This window comes from Perissodus microlepis, chromosome 3 (assembly GCF_051167445.1).
Source record: "Perissodus microlepis isolate ML-2025 ecotype Zambia chromosome 3, ASM5116744v1, whole genome shotgun sequence".
In the NCBI taxonomy this organism is placed as follows: Eukaryota; Metazoa; Chordata; class Actinopteri; order Cichliformes; family Cichlidae; genus Perissodus; species Perissodus microlepis.
Genome location: NC_140463.1, coordinates 4,130,792 through 4,155,440, shown reverse-complemented (window position 1 = coordinate 4,155,440; position 24,649 = coordinate 4,130,792). Strand labels below are relative to the sequence as shown.

Below are 24,649 nucleotides of genomic sequence, written 5' to 3'. Positions count from 1 at the left end.
AATATGATTCAACCATTTTCTAGCGTAAACATACCAGTACTGTCATCATCTGAAAAATCCATTAAGTGCAATTCTTTCTCACCCTTTGCTGACTGTCTTTTCACTTCTAAAGGTTTCCATGTGTTAAGACATGTTCAGTCAATCACAATCTGCCCCTTAGATTTTATTATTCATATGATGCCACTATTTTCCCACATGGCAGGATTTCTTTAAGCAGGTGTGTAGGAATGGGGTCTAAAAGACACGTTGATGGTTTGGAGGAAATAATTACTCAAGTTAACGCAGAAAGATCAATTGGAGAAAAAGAGTTTAACTTAACATCAATGGTACCAAAAGTAGCTGTAGATAATATTACATCTGTGGGATGATTATTGGTAATTTTTTTTTCTAATGATTAAAATTTTATTTGTGAAGAAGTTCATGAAGTCATTACTAGTTAACGTTAAAGGGATGGTTGGCTCAACAGCGTTCTGACAGCCTGGCTACAGAGCTAAAGAGAAACCTGGGGTTGTTCTTATTTCTTCAATCAGTGTTGAGTAGTAAAATGTTCTGGCTTTACGGAGGGCTTTCTTATAAAGCAACAAACTATTTTCAGGCACATCCCATGTTAGATTCTGGTTTCCTTATCTGGCAAAGGATGTTCACTCCCAGGCATTTAGGGGCTCACCGATGCTTGTGTATGGTGAGCCATTAAAGAGGTTTAGCCACATACGGGTGTGGAGAGATTACCTTTGGATAACTAAGAAATGTGGTTAAACAAGCATGTATTGTGTGGCAAGAAGAGACAGACAGACAGCTTTAACCTTTTATGACCATATGGGTTTTGCAGTGGGTGGTGCTTGTGTAAACTGTAACTGCATTCAAAAGAAGGACTGTGAGGCCGGGGTTGGAGTTGGCTGGAAACCGGTGGAGGAGCGTTTAGCTCCAAGAGCCTGGTTCCGATTGGCTTCCCTTGCGCCGCAAGTGAAAAACCGGTTGAGCTGTTTGTCTTGCTTTGTTGACGGGTGAAAAAGCTCTGAACCAGCGTGGCCTGCAAGCGCAGACCCAACATCTACTGTGATGGAGTCTACTCCCCGCTGCTGTATCAATTATTGTAAATTGAAATGATCAGACAAGAGGGTTTTCAGGAAACGCTCCCAAATGTTCAGTTTTAAATGGTAATGTAACCTTTAATATTTATTAGATAAGCCACGTGCATTATGATCCCTCCGTACAATCCAATATTTTCAGCTGGCTGAAACATTTTCAAATAATGAGCTTCCAACGATGAGTGAAACAGTAAGAGCACGTGGAGAGTGTTAAATATCAACACTTCAACACTTTTTGATTCCTCATAGGCATCCGATGGAAGACAAAACACTACTCAGCAGACCATTTCACACTTTATTCTCTTACACAATTACTTCTAGAAGGAAGATGCATCCTACATGACACATTGCCGCGGATCTCAAAAGGGTGGTGTGCCCCTAACGGTTATATTACCAGCTCTCTCATTCTAGCCTAAACAACAGTGTTTCAGTAACTTTCCACTAGATGGTCCCCTGTTATCTGCTTTTCCCAGGCAAGCGTGGGCAAGAGTCTACAGCATTCTACCCCCCAAGGACACGTAGTCTAATGCCTTTATTTTCCAGGGCCGTGTCTACTTAATACTACACTATACAGTTTTATATGGCATTTTAGTTAATTCAAAGCATAGAATTGCGGCACTTCAAATAATTCCATCCCAACAAGAGTTTGGAAAAATCCCATTAAGAAAGAGAAAACAAACATTTGGATTCATTTTAATGAGCTCAGACTTGTTGAAAATGCAGAGGAGCTGGTTGTGAACTGAGCTTCAGAGAAACACAACATACTGGTATTCACTGTGAAGCTTTGAGTGGAAAAAGACAGAAAAAAACAACATCTGGAGCCTGGAATAATGGGAGCTTCCATCTTTAAAGGACTGAAGAGGAAGAAGTTTACAAGAACAGTTTAAAACATCAACTGATTGAATCCATGAATCTGAAAACATGTTTGAGTGAAAGAGAGACATGTACAGTCAGAGTGTTTATCTAACAGGAGGACACTCTTTACATTCAATTCAGCACAGACTCACTGAGGCACCAGGAAACCAGAGGTTAAATCCAGGATAAAGAGTTTCAGTGAATGTGGTTTTCAGGGTGTGCAGATGGATCAGAGTGTCAGAGGAGACTTTGTAGAAGGACAGAGTGCCAGCAGGACAGTCCACATACACTGCTACTCTGTTAGAGACAGAGGAAGAAGAGTTGATGGATATTCCTTTGTTGTTGTGCCTGACAGAATCAGGACCATCATTAGTGCAGTACAGACACCAGGACTGATCATTCCATCCAAAGATACACGCTTTACTGTTTCCTTTCCTTCTGACTCTTCTGTAAGTGACTGATATGAGAACCGTTCCTTTCCACTCGACCTCCCAGTAACAGCGACCAGTCAGACCATTTCTACACAGCAGCTGAGTAAGTCGATCAAATCTGTCTGGATGATCAGGATATGATTGAACCTCCTCCACATGTATCACCTTCCTGTTGTTGTCAGACATTTGGAGCTTTGTGTTCACTGTGTCTGTGTCGATTGTTAGTTGGCAGGAATCTGATGAGAGAACAAACACAATCCAGCTGCAGTTATTGATCCATCATCTGTTCATTGATTGACACTATAATGATGACTCCTGACATCAGAGATGTGAATGAGTGATGTGACAGTTTGAAGATGGTTGAATGTGTGCTGCTTTGTTTTCATGAATCACATTAAAAACACACTTACACTTCCTCAGACCTGGTCTCAACCATTGGACTCCAGCAGGCTCCACCCTGAAAGGAGGAGGGTGGTCAGAGTAGCACAGTCTCTTTCAGCATGCATGCACACATGGACATTACGTCGCTCTCATACACATACCGTTAGACATTGATAAAGGAATAGTCCAACATTTTCACAAATTAACTTCAATCATACATGGATCAAACTGCTGATGATTTGGACTGATCCTGGATCTGTTAGTCCTTTGAAGGACTTGCCAAACTCTTCCGTGGTCATCACAATCCTTTGTCTCACTTTACTGATTACCTTCAGAAAGTTACTCCTTCAGTCAGCAAGGAATAATCTACATTACGTATGAGCACCACTTTTTAGATAAATGTGGGACTTACTGGTCCTTCCGGGAAACATTTGCAGAGCTCTGTGAGAGAGGTTCCTTTAAAATCAACTGATTCATATTTTCGTAGATCACATTACAGAGTTTTCTTATAATATCAGTTTCTCAACATAATACTCCATACTTAATATTGAGTATACACCCATGAAATTCACCCATCTAAATCATGGAATTCAGGTGTTCCAATAACATTCATTGCCACAGGTGTTTAAAATAAAGCACCTAAGGGAAGCATGCATGTTAGAATAGGTTGCTCTCGCAATCTCAGTTGAAAAACCTAGTATCATTGTAAACGTGGTATCTTTATAGGATGTTCAAAAAGTCCAGGAAAAAAAAAAGCTTAAAATAAAGATGGAAGCATTAGGGAATTTGTGTGAGGTTGTTTTTCAGGATTGGGCTCAACCTCTTGGTATCGCCAAAATTAGCACTTTATGCTTCAGTATGCTAAGACATTTTGGACAATTTATGCTGCCAACATTGTAGGAAAGGTTAGGGGAAGCCTCCTTCCTTTTCCAACATGACTGTGCTCCAATGCAAGAATGAAGTCCAGTAGCCTTCCACACCCAAACCACCAGAGACCCATGCCTCCAGCAGGCCCAGGAGACGTGGATGAGTGAGTCTGGTGTCGAAGAACTTGACTGGCTTACACAGGGTCCTGAAGTCAACCCAAGAATGGTAAATGGTAAACGGACCTATTCTTTAATAGCGATTTTCTACCCTTCCAAAGCAGTCAAGCTTTCCTCTTTAATTAATGGCTTTCTAACCAACCAACATAACACAAATATTTGGCACACAACCTGGGGATCCAGGGATCAAACCACCGACCTTCCAATCAGTAGCTGACCTGCTCTACCACCTGAGCTACAGCCACCCCCAAAAAAGGAAACACCTTTTGGATGAATTAGATCGGAGAGATTGAGCCAGGCATTTCCCTTCAGCATTAATGTTTGACCTAACAAATAAACAAATGGAAGGATGCTGAGAAATTCTCACAAACATATTCCTAAACTTTTGGAAAGCCATCCCAGAAGAGTTCAAGTTATCATAGTGACAAAGGTGGGCTGTCATCATATTCAACTCGTGGATAAAAAAATGGGATGTCACTCAAGTTCATATGCGTGTGAACATAAAGGAGTGAATACGTTTGTCAGTAAAGTGAAGGAGAGATACACCCCTTCTGTCTTTCTCCCTGTATTAGTGTTTTGGTGCCTTGTTTCCCCTCCTTGTGTTTTATTCCATGTTTCCCCAGCCCGTTATGTCTATGCTCTCCCTCGTGCCCCTCAGTGTTCTCTTTCTTCTCCTCCTGTCTGAGTCTCGGTGTATTTCCTGTTTTACTTTGAAGGTCTGTCATATGTTAGTGTATTGTATTTTGCTTCCTTGTCTCATCTTCCCCAATTAGTCCCAGCTGTATTGCCACCTGTTCCTCGTTCCCTCATGTGCCTGCCTGTGTATTTATAGTGTGTGTCATCTCGTGCTCATCGCAGGTTCATCTGTGTTTTTTCCTGCATCATTTCCCTGCGTCTCCCTGCATCTTGGTTTCAGGTTTCTAGGTTTCAAGTCTGTCTTTGGTTAGTTTTTCCCAGTATAGGTTTTCCTTGGTTTCTGTCCTTGGGTGCAATAAAGCTCACTCGCATCAGAAGCTGCCTGCATCTTAGGTCCTTTATTAAATCCCACACGGTTTGCCCCGTGACAACATGTCCTTTTACACATTTGCCTGGATTTTTCTTTCTGGCTAAGAAAAACCGGTTGCTTCGGCTGTGTGTAGATTTTGGGGGTCTGAATCACATCATTATAAAAGAAAAATACCAACCTACACTCATTAACTCTGCCTTTAGTCTCTTCAGGGGGCCTTGGTTTTTACCAAATTGGCTCTGTGGAATGCCTATCACCGTATGCAGATGCGGAAGGGACATGAGTGGAAAACGTGTCCCTTTAGGAAACTCAAAATGAATTTCCTGTGGTGGGAAACTATTTTGTGCAACTTTTTTGTATTTACAGTTTTGAGGGATAAGCCTCTTAAATTTCTCTAACTAGAAATATATGTTAAAAAAACAAAAACGATTTTCAATTTTTTTGTAGTTTATTGCACTTTTTTGCAATTTATGTAATTACTATGCACTTAATGCATACATATTATTAAAATTTGGGCTATAATGGTTGTATTGATGTACATCAACTTGAAATGCTCCCAGAAATGGCACTACAGCATGTAAAAATATAATATAGCTCTGGCGGACTAGGTTCTATGGTAGGTCTTAAAGGGTTAAGAAGTGTTACTACCACCGAAACCTAATCTCAAAGAAGGAGATATTGTTCTGCTCAAGGACGATCAAACCAAGAGGAATCAGTGGCCTTTGGGAATTATTGTCAAGGTTGTTCCCAGCAGAGATGGACTTGTCAGGAAAGTCGAAGTTAAGGTGATACAGAACCAGACAGCGAAGGTCTTCTCTAGACCAGTTTCTGAAGTAATCTTGTTGTTTTCACCACAGGACAATGACTCATCAGCAAGCTAGGGGATTGAGACTGTGGCATAAAGTGGCATATCTTTAACCCTTTAAGACCTACCATAGAACCAAGTCCGCCAGAGCTTATATTATATTTTTACATGTTGTAGTGCCATTTTTGGGAGCATTTCAAGTTGATATACATCAATACAACCATTATAGCCAAAATTTTAATAATATGTATGCATTAAGTGCATAGTAATTACATAAATTGCAAAAAAGTGCAATAAACTACAAAAAAATTTAAAATCGTTTCTGTTTTTTAGAGAAATTTAACAGGCTTGTCCCTCAAAACTGTAAATACAAAAAAGTTGCACAAAATAGTTTCCCACCACAGGAAATTTATTTTAAGTGTCTTCATAGTTTTATTTTTAAAATACACCAATTTTTATATACTGCAGGAAAAACGAAAATAAATATTATAATGCAAATTTGCAAAAAAAAAACCCCAGCATATGCATCAAAATAAACTATTTCCAGCAGTGCAATATGAGTCCTAAGCATCCCAGAAACAACACAGAAAGTCATAAAGTCAAACATAACTTTTAAAAACACAAGTATAGGCTCATAAGGTCCTGATGGTAAAAAACTACATTTCCCCAAAATGACGTCACTTCCGGTTTCAGGCAGGTCATGGCGGACATGCGATAGTTCGCGCTGATGGACGTAGGAAGTGTTACAAACAGCTGATCGGATCGGCAAAGCGTGTTTCTGGAATATTATGTTTTTGTTGCTGCAAGTGCTTTTTATGCAGTTTTTGCAAAGCTATATGTGGAAGGAAACTGTGACCTAGGAAAAGCTGATGGCATAAGATGTAAGTACAACTCCTAGTACAGTTACGCAAAAAGGAGCGTGCCCGCTCCGACCGGCTTTAAAGGGTTAATATGCCAGGCAGGGCGTGTCATGGAACGGATATATTATTGTTGTTTAAGAAGTGTTACTACCACCTAGTGGTAACTAAGCAGAATGTCTTTTTTGTAGAGGAAGTGGTCTACAGGAAGTAGTGTGCTCTTTAGCTGCTGCAGTAAAAACATTTGTAATCTGATGGCAATCTCTGCAATCCTGCTGTTAAAGTCCACAATATCGGCTTCATCCGTAAGTTCCTATACATTTAATGTGTATTAGTAAGTTTTGACACTATTTTGAGTTAAATCACATGGAGGCAGGTAGATGCTTGTATTTTTTTCAGCAGATGCTTCATTTGTGGTCATGTATCTTTCATTAGAGCAATGTTATTCTCCCAGTGTAATGGAACATGTCTTCATTGTGTAGTTTGTATTCCTTTTCTTTGTACAGTTTTACAAAAAAGAGAGAGAGAGAATTTATTTTAATCATTAAATCCTGCCAAACACAACAAGCAGCCTGTTTCTTGGAGGATGAAGTGCTGGGAATAAAGAATGTTAAGCTAGCTGTATAGCTGAAATTGCGTTGCCTGCAACAAACTTTAGTGAGGACAGCATAGAGCTATAGCCAGTTAAAATTATTGTTCCTGGGCAAGTTCTTGGTGTCCCAATTTTTAAGTATCTCTCAATTTTCTTGACAAAGTGGACTAATGTTTCTTTTGTGAGCATAGGAAAAATGGAAAGAAATGTTCCCAGCTCCTCCTCTTCTATTAGACATTCTCCTCATACCTGAGAGTGTCTAGTCTCCAGGATGGATCCATCAATCCTGCCGACAGCAGTTTTATTCCTGAGTCTCCAGGTTGATTGTAGCTCAGATCTAGCTCTTTCAGATGAGAGGGATTGGAACTCAGAGCTAAAGCCAGAGAAGTACAGCCTTCCTCTGTGATCAGACAGCCTGACACACTGAAAATACACCAAACAACAATTCATCAATAAACAGCTCTCTTATGTACTTCATTTTTTTCTCATTTTCTTCAGTTTTCTTTTGCTTTATTTATAGTGAGACAACTACAATGATAATATTCGTTGTCTCATTTTTTTTTTTTTTTAATAATCCACATCTACTTTTGAAAACTCTAGGAACTATATGTAGTTCGTGCATAACTGTACATTTCTGTATCAAATTGATATCAAGGAAACAAAGGGCTTGTTTTTTCTAAATTCATACCAATAACAATACAGATGCCTTTAACTAATGAGTGCAGTTCATAGATCAATCTGGCCTAATATTAGGAACACCTACACATATATTTGGTTGTTTCCCTGGCATACAGCTTGATGTCATCGATTTGGAAAACGTGGTCATTAATTGCTCCATTCCATGACTGGCATCTGTAGCCAGCTGTTGATGGCAGAATGCAGAACAGGAGTGGCTGCCATGCTCATATTGTTCACGTGCTGGTAGCAACACACCCTGGAGGTTTCATGTGAAAACAGCTGATTTATTCTACTGGCTTCTTACTCTCTGATATGCTTCTTTAGGCAGTTAGCTAATCATCAGGTATGGCCTTTTTGCTTTGTATTTCAGGGATGTCTTTGCTGCAGTTCTGATAGTTGACAAACTTTCCTTTATGGTTCATCTTGGCCTCTATACCCCTTCATGGAGGGTAATTCTCCTTGTGGATGTTTGTCTTGTAGCCAAACATTTCAAGGATCACTGTTGATATGGTGTAGATCTGTTGATTGGTTTTTAGTGTTGGCCGTAGTAGAGATTGTCCATTATGATGCACTCACATTTTCTAGTAGACTTTCTACTCCAGTCCAGGTTTTAAGCCAATGATTTCTTCAGATTGTCTGTGCGCAGAGTAAACAGACTAAACTAATTTAATACTGGATGCTTGTTATCTTTGGGTCTGAGTTGGCACTGTATTAACAACAGACTTGATTTCTTCTTGAAAATTACTGCATGGGTCCACAACCACATCAGGACAGTGCCACCTGAGATTTCTGCAGATTCTTGGAAATTTTTTCACTAGAATTAAAAAAAAAAAAAAAAAAAAAAGTCTTCCCAACTTCAGTTGTTCCATAATTTGTAGACACAGTCTTGTTGACTTTTTTTATCTGGACATAGCATTTTCAGTCGATGTCACTCATCCAAGTTTTTTAGTCTCCCTAACTTTATAAGTAGTACATTTGCAGAATTACTGTTTGACAAGTTAACTCTTTTGGCTGGATCACCAATCAAGACTCTACTTGTGTTTTAGAGCCCAAAATACTAGGTGACCTCAGGAAAAATCACTGACAAATGTGTCTCAGCATCTCTGTGGATGTATGTACAATATACTTTTTTTGGCAATCTAGTTAAATGCCAAATGTTGCTTTCTCCTATTTTTCTACAGTCCTATCTCAGCCATGACTTTAAGGTTCATAACAATAAAAGGTAACTAAAATGCTTTGAACACAAATGGCCCTAAATCTCTGAATGATCATTGCGTAAGTAATTTATACAAACAAATCTAAAACAGAATTTGCATATCAAACATTTTTAGATAGCAAATAAGAATCTGATCATGCATGTAAAATGTCAAAATGTAATTTTACATTTTTCTAAAGTTTAGCTGTACATGCAATAATAATTATCCAGAAATTCTGACTTTTTGAATTAAAGTGGAAAAGTTTGCTTACCTGAGAGTTTCCAGTGTACAACACAGACTCTGCAGTCCTGTAGAGAGCATCTTCACTCCTGAGTCGTGCAAGTTGTTGTTACTCAGATCCAGCTCTCTCAGATTAGAGGACTGTGAGCTGAGAACAGAGGTCAGAGCTTCACAGCTTCTCTCTGAGAGGTTACAGCCACCAAGTCTGAAACACAATAACATTTGTGACAAAAAACCCCACTATGGTTTACCTAAAACCTATTGTCGTCATCTGAGACTGAAGATGTCACTTGAATGACAAAACGTCCCTCCCAGTGAGACTATTACGTCCATATGAACAGAATCAACTTTACTTTAAGATTAATTCAGTAGTTGAGTGTGGATACTTGTCTGTTTCTCTTTGTTAATCCTGCATTAGATTGGTGAAAAGCCCAAGGTATACCCTGACTCCCACCGTTAAGGGTGATTGGATAGGCTCCAGCACTTCCACCAACTCTACACCTCGTGACCCGATAAGTAGAAAAAAAATGGATGGATTCTCCGTTAAGTATTTTGAAAATAAAGGGATGAGCACAAATTTACTTACAGTGCTGTATTTGAGTTTTTGACCACTGGCAGCAGCCTCAGAAAAGCCTCCTCTGAAGCTGAGTAATTCTTCAGGTCAAACACTTCCAGATCTTTTTCTGATGACAGTAAGATGAAGGCAAGAGCTGACCACTGAGCAGGAGACAGTTCATCTGTGGACAGACTTCCTGAACTTGTGTACTGTTGGATCTCCTCCACTAGAGAAAGATCATTCAGTTCATTGAGACAGTGGAACAGATTGATGCTTTTCTCTGCAGACAGATTCTCACTGAGCTTCTTCTTGATGTACTGAACTGTTTCCGAATTGGTCAGTGTGCTACTTCTTGTCTGTGTCAGCAGACCTCGTAGGAGAACCTGATTGGTCTGCAGTGAAAGACCAAGGAGGAAGCGGAGGAACAAGTCCAGGTGTCCATTTTGACTCTCTAAGGTTTTGTTCACAGCACTCTGGTAGAAGAATGTAGGATCTATTGTTTTAAATTTCTGGGAAGTTTTTTGTTCTTCCAGCAGATTGAGTCCAGAGTTACTGAAGGTCAGATGGACATGGAGAGCAGCCAGAAACTCCTGAACACTCAGATGGATGAAGCAGAACACCTTGTCCTGGTACAATCCGCTCTCCTCTTTAAAGATCTGTGTGAACACTCCTGAGTACACTGAGGCTGCTCTGATATCGATGCCACACTCTGTCAGGTCTGATTCATAGAAGATCAGGTTTCCTTTCTGCAGCTGATCAAATGCCAGTTTTCCCAGAGACTCAATCATCTTCCTGCTCTCTGGACTCCAGTGTGGATCTGTCTCAGCTCCTCCGTCATACTTGACCTTCTTCACTTTGGCCTGAACCACCAGGAAGTGGATGTACATCTCAGTCAGGGTCTTGGGCAGTGGTCCTCCCTCTCTGGTTTTTAGCACATCCTCCAGAACTGTAGCAGTGATCCAGCAGAAGACTGGGATGTGGCACATGATGTGGAGGCTTCGTGATGTCTTGATGTGGGAGAGGATTCTGTGGGCTTGCTTTTTATCCCTAAATCTCTTCCTGAAGTACTCCTCCTTCTGTGGGTCAGTGAACCCTCTGACCTCTGTCACCATGTCAAAACATCCAGGAGGGATCTGATTGGCTGCTGCAGGTCGTGTGGTTATCCAGAGGCGAGCAGAGGGAAGCAGTTTCCCCCTGATGAGATTTATCAGCAGCACATCCACTGAGGTGGACTTTCTAGGGTCAGTTAGGATTGTACTTTTGTGGAAGTCCAGAGGAAGACGACACTCATCCAGACCATCAAAGATGAACACAACCTGGAAGTCTTCAAAGCTGCAGATTCCTGCTTCTTTGGTTTCAGTAAAGAAGTGATGAACAAGTTCCACCAAGCTGAACTTTTCCTCTTTCAGCACATTCAGCTCTCTGAAAGTGAATGGAAATATGAACTGGATGTCCTGGTTGGCTTTGTCTTCAGCCCAGTCGAGGGTGTATTTCTGTGTTAAGACTGTTTTCCCAATGCCAGCCACTCCCTTTGTCAGCACTGTTCTGATTGGTTCATCTTTTTCATGTGAGCCTTTAAATATGTCTTCATGTCTGATTGTAGACTCCAGATTGTCTATCTTCTTAGATGCTGTTTCAATCTGTCTGACTTCATGTTCATCATTGACCTCTGCAGTCCCTCCCTCTGTGATGTAGAGCTCTGTGTAGATCTGATTCAGAAGGGTTGGGTTTCCTGCTTTAGCCATCCCCTCAAACACATACTGGAACTTCTCCTTCAAAGTAGATTTAAGTTGATGCTTAGTCCACTCAGCGTTCCTAATTAAAGTTCCTAAATGAGTCAATAGACAAAAATATCAATAGGAATTATTATATGCACATATTTTGAATATATATGTGTATTTATTGAATCAATACTAGAACCCCAGTTTATCTAGCAGCTTAAATCATTTGAGAAATCCTCTTACTGCTCTGCACTTCATCAGCCAACTCCTCCTGCTTCATTCTCCTCAGGAAGTTCAGTATGATCTTTATTAATGATTCTCTACTGTCCTTATGGCATTCTTCCTCACCCTTGAATGCCTGGTTATTCTCCGTTTGACTCTGTGAGCACTCTGCATAATCTGGATTCAGAACCTTCTGTATCTTTTTAAGTTCTTCTTTTACAAAAGTGATCATTTTGTCTTCCAAGACCTGCAATGGAATACTTCATGAATGAGGGTGGGGAGGTGGGCCATAGATACTGAGAAACAACAGAGCAAAATGCAAGTGACAAGAAGTGGAACAGAGACACGCAGTATTTGTATAAATGAGAGTGCAGAGAGAAGCTTAGAAAAGAGAAGCATCATCAGAAGTTTCCCAGCTTAAGCTCACCACTGACCGTAACTACAAGGACAAATGAAAGTTGGAAGCCTTAAAAGACAGGCGTCTTTCTATTGAAACCAAACGGGTATCTGATTTAACAGGCGAGAATCTTCAGAATTATTCATCTCATTCTACTGTTAGAAACTTTAGGAACCACAAGTAAACTTGCAGTTTGCGAGTGAAGTAATTGGTTGATATAATAAGGAAATATGAGCTCTTAAATGAAAGATATGATATTCAGCTAATGTCAAGGTTATGTGACATCTCACCTCTGCCACATGTTAATTACACCCTGATGCAACCACTGGGTTGAACATTTTTGCAACCACTGTTTTACAACCAATTGTTCACAGTAAAGGCTAAATTCATAGAAAGCAATTCAATTATGTGTAATATCCAGAGTTCTAATGAAATCCAAACCTTGACTTCTTTTAAAAACTTGATGAAGAAATTTCATGAAAGACCAAGGAATAATATAATTAGCTAGAAAGAAGCTAATTGTTAGCTAATAGTTTACTGGGCCCTACCAACAGAGCCAGCATTTGACATGTATTTGCATGACATATAATTATGTCATGCAGTTTAGAGGAGGCAGAGGTCTGTCAAATACCTTTGCCTCCTCCTCCAACAAAAATAGTTGTTGTACATGTACAGACCATAAATATGGAGTCCAGCTGTGTTTGATGCTGCTGGGCAGCCTGACCACTGGGAAGCTCTGAGCTCTCCTGGTCCACTCTGTGGAGGCATCATGAAGATCAAGAAGAATAATAAACATAACCAATTAGTCAAGATGCTGGTCCTTGACATAAAAATAATAATAATAATAATAATAGTAGTAAAAAAAAAAGCAATAATTTCTAAAGTGTGTCTATGCTAATGCTAGGGCAGTTCTCACAAGATATCAGAATCTATATCGTTGGAGCAAAGAACTGCTGAGTTTTAAATGGAGAGCCATCTGTACAAACGTCCAGATTATCCATCCATCCATTTTCTTCTGCTTAGGGGTCATGTGTGACTGTAGCCTTTTCCAGCTACCATAGAGGCAGGCTGCACCCTCGACAGGTCGCCAATTTGTTGCTGGGCTAACACTGAAATACAGACAACCATTAACATTCACACCTATGGGCAATTTAGATTGACCAACTTACCTAACACCACTAACTGCAAGTCTTTGGACTGCTGGAGTACCCGGAGAGAACTCACCCAACACTGAGTATCTAACCAGATTCATACTCTGGATTGCATTACCTTGGCCTCCAGTAACGCTGTGAGGAACCTTGGAGTCATTTTTGACCAGGACATGTCCTTCAACGCACATATTAAACAAATATGTAAGACTGCTTTCTTCCATTTGCGCAACATCTCTAAAATTAGAAATATCCTGTCTCAGAGTGACGCTGAAAAACTAGTTCATGCATTTATTACTTCCAGGCTGGACTACTGTAATTCATTATTATCAGGATGTCCTAAAAACTCCCTGAAAAGCCTTCAGCTAATCCAAAATGCTGCAGCAAGAGTACTGACAGGGACTAGAAAGAGAGAGCATATTTCTCCTGTTTTGGCTTCCCTTCATTGGCTTCCTGTTAAGTCCAGAATTGAATTCAAAATCCTGCTCCTCACATACAAGGTCTTAAATAATCAGGCCCCATCTTATCTTAATGACCTTGTAGTACCATATCACCCTATTAGAGCACTTCGCTCTCGCTCTGCAGGCCTACTTGTTGTTCCTAGAGTATTTAAAAGTAGAATGGGAGGCAGAGCCTTCAGTTTTCAGGCCCCTCTTCTGTGGAACCAGCTTCCAGTTTGGATTCGGGAGACAGAAACTATCTCTACTTTTAATATTAGGCTTAAAACTTTCCTTTTTGCTATAGCATATAGTTAGCATATAGCTGGACCAGGTGACCCTGAATCCTCCCTTAGTTATGCTGCAATAGACGTAGGCTGCCGGGGGATTCCCATGATGCATTGAGTTTTTCCTTTCCAGTCACCTTTCTCACTCACTATGTATTAATAGACCTCTCTGCATTGAATCATATCTGTTATTAACCTCTGTCTCTCTCCCACAGCATGTCTTTTATCCTGTCTTCCTTCTCTCACCCCAACCGGTCGCAGCAGATGGCCCCGCCCCTCCCTGAGCCTGGTTCTGCCGGAGGTTTCTTCCTGTTAAAAGGGAGTTTTTCCTTCCCACTGTCGCCAAAGTGCTTGCTCATAGGGGGTCATATGATTGTTGGGTTTTTCTCTGTATCTGAAGCGCCTTGAGACGACTTTTGTCGTGATTTGGCGCTATATAAATAAAATTGAATTGAATTGAATGGGGAGAACATGTAAACTCCACATAGAAAGACCCTGGCTAGGTGGTGGAATAAAACGCAGGACCAACATCCAGAGTAATACAAAAGTAATACAAACTATAAAATTTTCATCTTTGTAGAATTTGATATAATTATGTGCTGACAGTGTAAAGATACCCCCCATTTTTGAAATTTCAGCCGTTTTAACATTGTTCTTTATGTGAGGCTTGGATAGAGGTTTTGCTTTGATGCCATTTGTGAGAGAACTGTAAATCCCGTCTCAATGAGAATGAAACTGGATGATAGAGGACTACAACAACTACATTTTAATGTATAAATGATCAATGTAGACCAGGGGTGTCGAACACCAGGCCCCGAGGGCCGGTGTCCTGCAGGTTTTAAAAAAATCACCCTGGGTCAACAAATCTTAATCAAATGATTAATTCCTTAACAGGCTTCTGGAGAACCTGAAGACATGTTGAGGAGGTAATTTAGCCATTTAAATCTGCTGTGTTGGATCAAGGACACATGTAAAACCTGCAGGACACCAGCTGTCTACGCTGGGAGTTCGACACCTGTGATGTAGAGCAAAAGATTTTGGTGTGAAAGATAAAGAAAGGCATTTTTTTAAAGCTTATTATCCACAGTCACTATTTAGAGAAAGTGCCATGACCTAAGAGTTGTGGGAAAATTCCAAGAAAAATCTTTTTTTCTTCACTAAAGAAACGCCTCCTCCCACATTCATTCTTTAAACTCTAACTGCTGTGTTCGTGGAAACACTCCAACACACACTGCTTCACATATGAAAATAGAAATGTGTGTGAAAAAGATCTGAGTTGACATTGATCATGGTGGAGGATTTATTCATAAACACTGAGTCACAACAACATTTAGACACACATTACCTCTCTGCAGGAGGACAGAGGCCTGATTTAAATGTTTTAATATAATCCTTTGATTGGTCACTCTTGAAGGACACACAGCTGGTGCCAGGTTCATGGGGATCAGATATCAGATTGATCCTGATAGAAAAAAAGAAAAAAATACTTTAAGTTTATTTTCTTGATTTAAAAATCCAAATAGTTTAATAAAATCTATAAATAAATGTAAAAAAAAAAAAAAATCCCAAACAAACCAAATTATCCAGCCATTCTCTTCCTGACTTTAGTTTTCCATTTTGTTCATATTCTTCTGCAACACTTGAATATTTCTAAATGTCAGCATTAAACTGGGCATGAAACACTGCATACATAAAGGCCAATTTAGACCATGGAGCCCTAACACTGTCTGTGAAGCTGGATTTAAGAAATAAATGTTTCCTCTATAGACATGCTGATAGATATCAGGACTAGTACTTTGGTGAAAAACTGAGTTAGCTTTGTGCGTTTATGTTGTAAACTGCTTGGATGTGCTTTGTAAAAAGATGTTTTGTTGCATAAAATTTGGGATGATCACATGCTATGGACATCTGCTCACATATCTATCTGCATCACATCTTGAGGAACCATGAAATACTGATGGGAAGTGGGCTACTGGAATAACAAAGGATGAGATTACGGAATACTGGAATGCGCATATAATTCTAGCAAATAGCTCCACCACTCAGGCTAGAGACAGAACGATACTGGAGGAGCATATCAGAGAAGGATGCAACCCATAACAAAAAAGGTCAGCTGCTAGTGGATCTAAGAGCAAAACACAGCAACTTTCCTGAACAAGATCCATTAACCATTAAAGTGGCGGAAATCCATGAAAAAGTATCCAGTATGAAGAGTTGGACAGCACCAGGTCCTGACATGATTCACACCTACTGGCTGAAGCTGACTAAACTCCATGAGCTGCACAAACAAACCTGATGCTAATTGATGAGAGCCACGCAGAGTGGCTAAATGAAGGCTGGACAGTTCCGATCGCCAAGGATACCCAGAAGGGACCAATCACAACTATTGACCAATGACCTGCCTCAGCACACCATGGAAGCTTCGGTAAGCTTGTTGGGCTTGAACCAAGTGTCACAGCGGCTAAGATGAAACGAAACATGGGTCAATGTTAAGGCCACCTGGGTTGGCTGGAAGACTGTTTACTTAGCCTGGCGGGGCGAAGGACACTGTCTCAGCTGAACTCTGGACACACACTCCTCCTCTTACCTCATGTTATGTATTTTCGTTGTTTTTTTCCTATCAGCCTACCTTTCTGACATGTCTCCCCAATGTGATGTTTGTGTAAAGTTGGTCAGAAGGTTCCTTTGTAAGTGCTCATGCGCCATTAGCATGCTGCCTGCTGTAACCCTAATTTCCTTCGGGATTAATAAAGTATTCTGATTCTGAATACATGACGGTGTTACACCCCAGCCCAGGGAAAACCGGCGTGCAACATAAGGAAAATAAAAATAAGGAGAAATGCCCCCACACTCCCTGCTCTCAAGGAAGACGAACCAACAAAAAACAGCTACTACGGATTTCACAACAGCCAGTCAGTTTATTAAGTCCCAAAAGGTAGCAGGCGTCAGGGTGAGCATGGCCAAAACAACAAACAAAAAAACTCTAGAAATGAAATGCACCTGGCTTACCTTCACAGAAAACCCCAAAAGAAAATTACAGGTGTCTTACCTGCCTCCCTAACCAAAAACAGGACAAAAGGTTCCCAAAGAAAAATGGCTTCTCACCCGTACAGCTACCGAGTAAAAAAGTATCGACAACTATTTACATCTATATACAACAAACTATTTACAACACGGCAAAAGCTCCCAGAACACAAATTCACACGCAGCCACATGCACAGTTCATTGGGAACAGGAAGTAGGCAGGGAGATCGCAACAGTGACAAACTGAAACACAGGGCTTAAATACATAGAGGGAGCAATCAGGGAATGGACAACAGGAGGGAAACACAGCTGGGGCAAATCAGACCTGACGAGACAAGGAAGCGTAAACTGAACACACTGAGATAAGACAGACCTTCTAAGTAAAACAGGAAACACATAACAGTCACGCCTAAAACAAAACACTGACAACTTGGACCGTAACAACGGGGAGAAAGAAATTTCAATTCTATTTCAATTTTAGTTATACAGTGCCAAATCACAACAACAGTCGCCTCAAGGCACTTTATATTGTAAGGTAGACCTTACAATAATACATACAGAAAGTAATTGGCAGAAATACCTGAGGGGCAAAACACCAGCAAATGGGAATTAACAAAAGAGACTGTCTGTCCCCACTGCGATTCTGCATAGGTCTGAACCCCATCAGCCAGATTCAAGACAAGCAATGGGGAAAACTGCAAGAGCACCTACGTCCTGTTGCTCTTTAACATACAGTTTAAATGGGATTGAGGGAATGATGTGTTTGCACTGCAGTTTATATCCAGCAACATCAAACAGTTATATAAAAGAGTTCATGTTACTAACAGCTCACCTTTCTGCAGGAGACACAGGCTGGACTTTAAAGGAAATGAATGGATCTTTAGACACGTCACTCTGTAAGGACACATAGCTGGGTGTAGGTCCAGGTTGGTTGCTGTGAATAATGATGGAGCAGTGATGTGAGTGCTGAGCTGTGACATGAAGAGTCATGGACAGTTAGAGATGGTCATCTTACCTCTGAGCTTTGGTCTGGCTCTCATGTTCCTCACACAGAGTGGTTTTAGAGGGAGGGACTCCCTCCTCTCTGTCCTCACACTGATCCATGCTGCTGAAATCACATCAGCTCACACACACTTTCTACCTTCACCTGCAGAAGAAAACACAAATTATTCATCCATACATTCTCTCGCTTATCCTTTTAAGGGTTATGGGGGGCTGGAGCCTATTCATAGGGCTAGAGGTAGGGTACACCCTGGACAGGTTGCTGCAACCTGCTATAATGGAGGTTTAGCTGAGGAGGGAGACAATGAGGAACATTTAGTCCAGTTCGTGCAACAGAATAAAGACAAAGGACAAACTCCTCAACAGTTATGTTTACACACGCTGTGGCCTAACTGCCCACATCTGGAAATACTTAAGACGGGCTTTCTAGTTGGGCTTCTTGCCTTGGCCCTGAGCTGGCACTGTTACAGAAACATTTCAAGTCACCAACTGCAGTCCTGTCACATATACATCTTACCATTTGTGAAGCTCTCAAACATATCCCATGGCTGGCAGTTCATTCTGAGTTCATCAAAATGTCCTTGGGTCATGTGTGAGACAGACAACGCTTCATACACACACCCACCTCTGACCAGAGGTGGAAAAACTACACATCACCTTTCAGTAGAAATACACACACTTTTGCTAAAAATATTCTAGTAAATGCTGGAAAGAAACACTTATAGGAATAAACACTGCTCTTTGAGTGAAATTTCAACAAGCTATTTATGTGGAAAGGCTTTTTGTGTCAAGCTTCACTGTGAATGTAAATTTTGAAGCAGTTTGGTGGTATACTGATGAAAAAACAATTTTCTCTCTCACACTGTCTGGCTGACACATGAACACTGAGACTGTGCAGCATCATTTGTCACATCTGCCCTGCAGCTAAACCAAACCAACATTAGTCATTTTATTTTAAAACAACCAACAGGAAATGGCAGCATACAGCTTTGTATCACTTCAAATAGAGAGATGACCATTTCCTTCTGAGAAATAAAAACACAAAACAGTTTGATTTACAAATAAATTAATAAAACATCACTTGTTCATCAAATTGTTTGATTCCAGTCACGTAATAATCTATAATCATGTGGATGTGATTATAGATCACCAAACTAGAAAAAAAAATGTAACTGCATGCAGCATAGTTTTAGTTTGAAGCACACCTGAGCATTGAAAAGCATCATTATGTTATTTAACAGGACTGTATAAACATTAACACAGATCAGTGGTTTGTTTGATTTACGTATTAATCCAAATCACACAGAGTTGTTTTGAACATATTAAATAACAGTCTGACGTCCTGTTCTGCTCCATCACTTTCTGTGATGCCTCAAATCATCATTTGTGAACAAAGGAATGTTTAACTGAACATTTCCTCATGTCTGAGATGTTACAGTATGTGTGTGTCTGTCTGCGAACATTAACCAAGTAATTCAAACTTCATTCCAATCAATTTGTTCTGTTTTTAAATGTGTTTTTATATGTTTCATGAAGAAGTCTATTTTAAAAGGAAAGGGTGAACAGTCTAGATTAGACTGGCAGAGTAATGAACTACCTACCTAGCATAGACAGAGAGTGCAAGAGTCTGAGGGCCTCTGGTCTTATCCATGAAATAGAATTCACAAAGGGGCAGAAAACTCCTAACAACTTTTTTCTTCTTTGAAATAGATTAAACACAAGTATTACGGTTTGTTTCTGCACTTTACACATTCTTTAGTTATTGAGGGACAGATATAAACATATTTAACGCAATATTGCTGGCATTAGCCAGCAGAGGTTTGTGGCCAAATCCAGCACAACTAACTCAAATGACTTTAAGCGGGCCTTCATTGAGACTGAAAACGTTTCAAAATGTTTAATAAAAAAATCCAAAGACGTCAATGGAAGGCTATGCAGGGGGAAACACTATAAACCACACACTGACCAACTAAAAATGATTAAAAGCATCAAACAGTAAAATAAGAAAATTCCACTGATTAAGAAGACAAAGTACAAAATAAACATAAAACCTTAAGAGTCTGGCAGCAGGAGCCAAAGTGTTCATCACAACATAAAGACAAGGAAAACCTGAATGTCTGCTGCTTAAGAATAAACTGATTAAATCAGCCCTGCACTTAGCTTGCTTCCTACTAATGAAAAAGTGATGGCAACAGCATGTTGAGTATTTATACTGCCACCCCCAATATTTAGGGTCAGCTACTCCAAAGTTTAAATGTAATCAAAGTAAAATAAAAAACACAAATTTAATGCCTTCTAAATATCATTTGTATTAAGCCTTTTGGTTCTTTGTCAACACACAAGGCTAAGTTGTTAAAGTGTTAACCTGGCAGGGGGTGAGAATGTTGGCTGCACTCGGACGGCCTCAACGGTCCTCAAGGGCCGCGTACTCAAAGACCGCTAAGGCCGGAAGTGCGAGGCTTGTAGGCTTGTGAAATGGGACGGTCTAGCCTCCGTTGTGCTGCCCAGGTTGCCTAGCAACCATGATACTAACAGCTGGAAACGTTTCATACAGCTTTGTTTGACAGAAATGAAGGAGAACATATTTTGTTCATTTGTTTCTACATGAGCTTTGTGTGATTTAATAAGTATCTGAGGCTGAGACCACAGGACTGTAAAACATGATTGTTGGGCTTCATTTCTGTACTGAACAGTCATTTAAGACTAGCTAGTAAATAACAATTACTCATTAAAAATGAGAAATGCTATCCTTGCTAACTTTTGAGTATTGTGATGGACCGAGCAGTGAAGGAATGTCAGGCAGTGCAAAAAAAGTTTGTTTCTTCTTTTTTTTTTTTTTTTTTTTACCCCAAAACTATCTTTGTAAAATTATACAGAGAATTCAAAAACTTGAGCCCATAAAAAGAGGTCAAAGTGACAGACCTCTTTGTTGCTAGAAAAGCTGGCAAGAAACAATACTACCAACTCAAACAAACTAACCTACCTAAATGAAAAAGGGAAACTTAGCTGACCAGCCAACAAAAACAAAAACACAGAAAGGTGTAGAACACACAAAAACCAACTAAAACTAACATAACAAATTCCACCCCCCATGATCCAGAATTGTCGTATGACCCAATTTGCAGGTCTCCATATAGGCTTTCTCCACCCATTTTCTACCTCTTGGCTAATCGACCAAGGGACTGGGAGCAGCTGCCACTGAAGTAACACGGAAAACAAAGAAAGATTAAATCATACATACATAACAGTGTAAACTAAAATGTGCGCACTTGTTTCAGGATAGAGTATTATGTGACTGTATGAGTATATTAATACTAAACCAAAACAAGTTTTTTATTAGCCTGTAAATTAAATTCTATATTTAAAGAAAGGAAAATGTAAGTGTAGAGTTATGGTTAAGCCTCTATTGTAACACTGATGTTTCGTAGATATTAGCACTGTGTGGCTGGAACTGCAGCCATCACAAGTAGATTCAATTATTCTAATATTAACATTAAATTTTTTTTCAATTTAATTATTTAACTTTAGAACATCCGTGAGGTTCACCTGAGGGGGATATCTTTGGTTGCCAGTCTTGAAGAACACCAGCACTTATCCATAAATGAAAGATGGAGGATCTGGATACTTATTTTACACTTAATGGAGCGCTATAGAGAAAAGTGAGTATTTCTTGTACATAAACTGAATCAGTTATAAGGTTTTTTGTTGTTGTTGGTGGTGTTGTGTGTGTGTGTGAGACACATTTGGGCTTCTTGGTCAGAACATCAAGGACACTGCGCTGTGCTGGCCCAAGTAAGATAACTCCATTGGCAGCTCCTAAAGTGTGTGCGCTGGGGTGATGTAAACAAACGGGGCCTGTCAAAAATGTTTGGTTTATTTTTTTTTCAAAGCTTCTGCTCTTTGTATTTGTTTATTTTACAAGAAATCTATAGAAAAGTAAAGTTTTTGTTTATCCAATTTTATTAGATGCAACTGTTTTTTCTTGCAGCCCAACTTTAGGAATAAAGCCAATAAGAGTCAAGAATAAAGTTTTGGCATCATCAATAGTAGATCAGTGTCTATGTTTAAAGGACTGCCATGGTACAGGATATGTAAATATCTACACTTCAATTAAACCTGAATGCTGGTCAGTTTTTCAATCAGTATACTGAATGTCATTGTGATTATAAAAATATACAGTTTGTATGTCCTCAATTTCCATAATTTTAAAAGATGTATACATATTATGTCAGTCATCTAAGTCAGCGGTCTCCAACCTTTTTTGCGCCACGGACCGGTTTATGCCCGACAATATTTTCACGGACCGGCCTTTAATGTGTCGTGGATAAATACAACAAAATAAAACTAGTACCGGTACCAAAAAAAAGAAGATTTATTCATAACACACGTGAAAAGACCCAGGAAAACCAAGTTAACGATCAAAACGATAACAAACTAACGCTGAAAACCGATAAAAACCCTGAAAACCATACATTTCATACATGAGCCTCAACTCTCGCGGCCCGGTACCAAACGACTCACGGACCGGTACCGGTCCGAGGCCCGGGGGTTGGGAGCCGCTGATCTAAGTGACTTCTTCAGCCATATGCACATTATAGAGGCATAAATAATAACATTTGTTTAAATCCATTGCGAAGTTGGCAAAAAGGTTTGTACACCTTGTGACAGCATAAAGTGTGTGAAACATGATACTTAATCTTGGCTTAGTCCATCTCCTAACAATTAATTGCAAGCATTCACAACCAATGACTGGTCTGCTTCATTCTTGTTTTGTCCTCTCTGAGCAAATGTCAGGCATAGTGTTGGAGCTCACCGCTCCAGGATTACAGACAACTTGACATTAACCAAACAACTGCAAATAATCTTTAAATCTTACTTTACTGACCTCTTTCATTTGTTTAAAAATTACAGGATGTGTGGTTCAGCCCTTGCAGAACTCATAGGCCAGCAAGTGGATTTCTGGATTTTCTATGCAATGTCAGAAAAAGGCTTCTTTTTATCAGGAAGCAGAATTCAGCACCAACGGAACCCCAAGGAAATGTCCATCTTGCCTGGTACTTGAAGGTAGATTTGTTTCTGCTTTTTGCAGAAGTCTAAGGTCTGTTGATGACTGCTTGAAAGCATTTTTTGTGTTTCATGCAAGTTACCCAAAGTCATGCGCTCTGGTTTGGGAATTCCTGCACACTGTCATCTAACCTGGGAGTAGATGAATCCCAGGACATGAACCAAATATGGTCAAATGAATGAGGGCTCATTTAGCTACGATAGAAACGTAAAATGCTGCTCACCACGCCACTCTAGGGCTTTTTTTTTTGGGGGGGGGGGGGGGGGGAGTTATCGTGTGTGGTCTAGCCAGGACCCATACTGGATACTGGGTGGAAATCAAACTTGCAACTCCTTCTCCAAAGATGTGTAGTCTTACCACTACACTATCCAACTTTGAAAATAGGATTTAGTTCGCATTTAAGTCCAGAAAAGCAGTAACCAACACAAGAACATTGTATATGCAAAGATCTATGCTTCTGAGGTGAAACTGTGAAAAATTAAAGCACTTTTATTAAATAAATATCCAGACATCGTGTATTTTGTCCATTTTTGGCACACTTTGGACACCAGTTAGACTTGAGATGTCTTAGGTATTAAACAGCACAATTTATTTAAATTCATTTACATTCCTAACAATGTTGGGTTTTAAAAAATATATATATTTTTAAAGAATTACACACACAATCGCATCCAAGCTATTTTGCCCTGCATTTTAGCCAGTTTAAATAGACCCTGGTGTTTTAATCTTTGAGGGCTGTAACTTCAGCTTCTATTGGCTGATTTACATGATTGACACCTCTTTTTGATCATATGAGCCAATATAACCATGGTAAGAATGCTGCGTTAGCGTAACTTCAACCAATCAGAAGTTGCAAAGAGAAAATTTTACTAGACCCTAAATTTACGACGCTGCGTAATCCAGTCACATGTCTGTCACTGGTCTTAAAATGGCAATTCTTGATGGTAGTGGTTCTAAACATTCAGTGAATATTGATCTGAGTCTGTTGAAAATTACAGGTCTGTTTGCTAACCGGGCATTGTTTACCTGTTTACATGAAGACGGGTTAGTTTGTCGCTCCATTTGTGTTTAGAGAACTTTTGCGCAATTGCATGACTCCTCTTTTAATTGTTGCTTGTTTTCGCTTGTAGAAATTGGTTTTATGAGCTTTATGCTAAGATTCTGAAGTTTCTGTAGATACCACACATGTCGATATTTGCATAAAAGACTTGACGTTGTGGATTGTTAAACGGCAGTTCACCCCATTTGCCCCCGGTACTGGGTGCATTGGGGCTCAGGAGATCAGTTTAAACTGTTCATCAGAGTAACAAATATTCCAGTGCAGAGTTGCACAATCAATAATCTATAATCATGTGGATTTTTCTTCAAACACGAGAGTGATCATAGTATTTCCTGAAATAAGAGATGAACATCTGGTCCAAACATCACAGAGCAGACACAAACAGTAAAGTTCCGAAAGACAAACTGTTAAAGGAGGAAACAAAGCAAACTTACAGTTTCTTTAAACAGAGACACAACAACAAGCTCCACTCCACACCAGGACACTAATCACAGACACACAGGTGAGCTGCTTCCTGGAACGAGGAGGGACTCTACCTGAAGAGTGTGAGAGGGCCAC

At 39.9% G+C, this 24,649-nt stretch overlaps 1 protein-coding gene across 1 annotated transcript; it reads right to left on the bottom strand.

Annotated features, from left to right (window-relative positions):
- Window positions 1-1,143: 1,143 nt before the first annotated feature.
- On the bottom strand, window positions 1,144-24,597 carry LOC146389493 (protein NLRC3-like). The gene is made up of 11 exons (XM_084912098.1): window positions 24,526-24,597; window positions 17,980-18,111; window positions 17,797-17,898; window positions 15,286-15,402; window positions 12,746-12,824; window positions 11,693-11,918; window positions 9,759-11,556; window positions 9,204-9,377; window positions 7,308-7,481; window positions 2,785-2,831; window positions 1,144-2,610 (listed from the first exon to the last, which is right to left on the bottom strand). Exons 2-11 carry the CDS (start codon window positions 18,066-18,068, stop codon window positions 2,081-2,083), a joined length of 3,336 nt encoding a protein of 1,111 aa, XP_084768224.1. The 5' UTR covers window positions 18,069-18,111; window positions 24,526-24,597; the 3' UTR covers window positions 1,144-2,080.
- Between the last annotated feature and the right edge of the window lie 52 nt (window positions 24,598-24,649).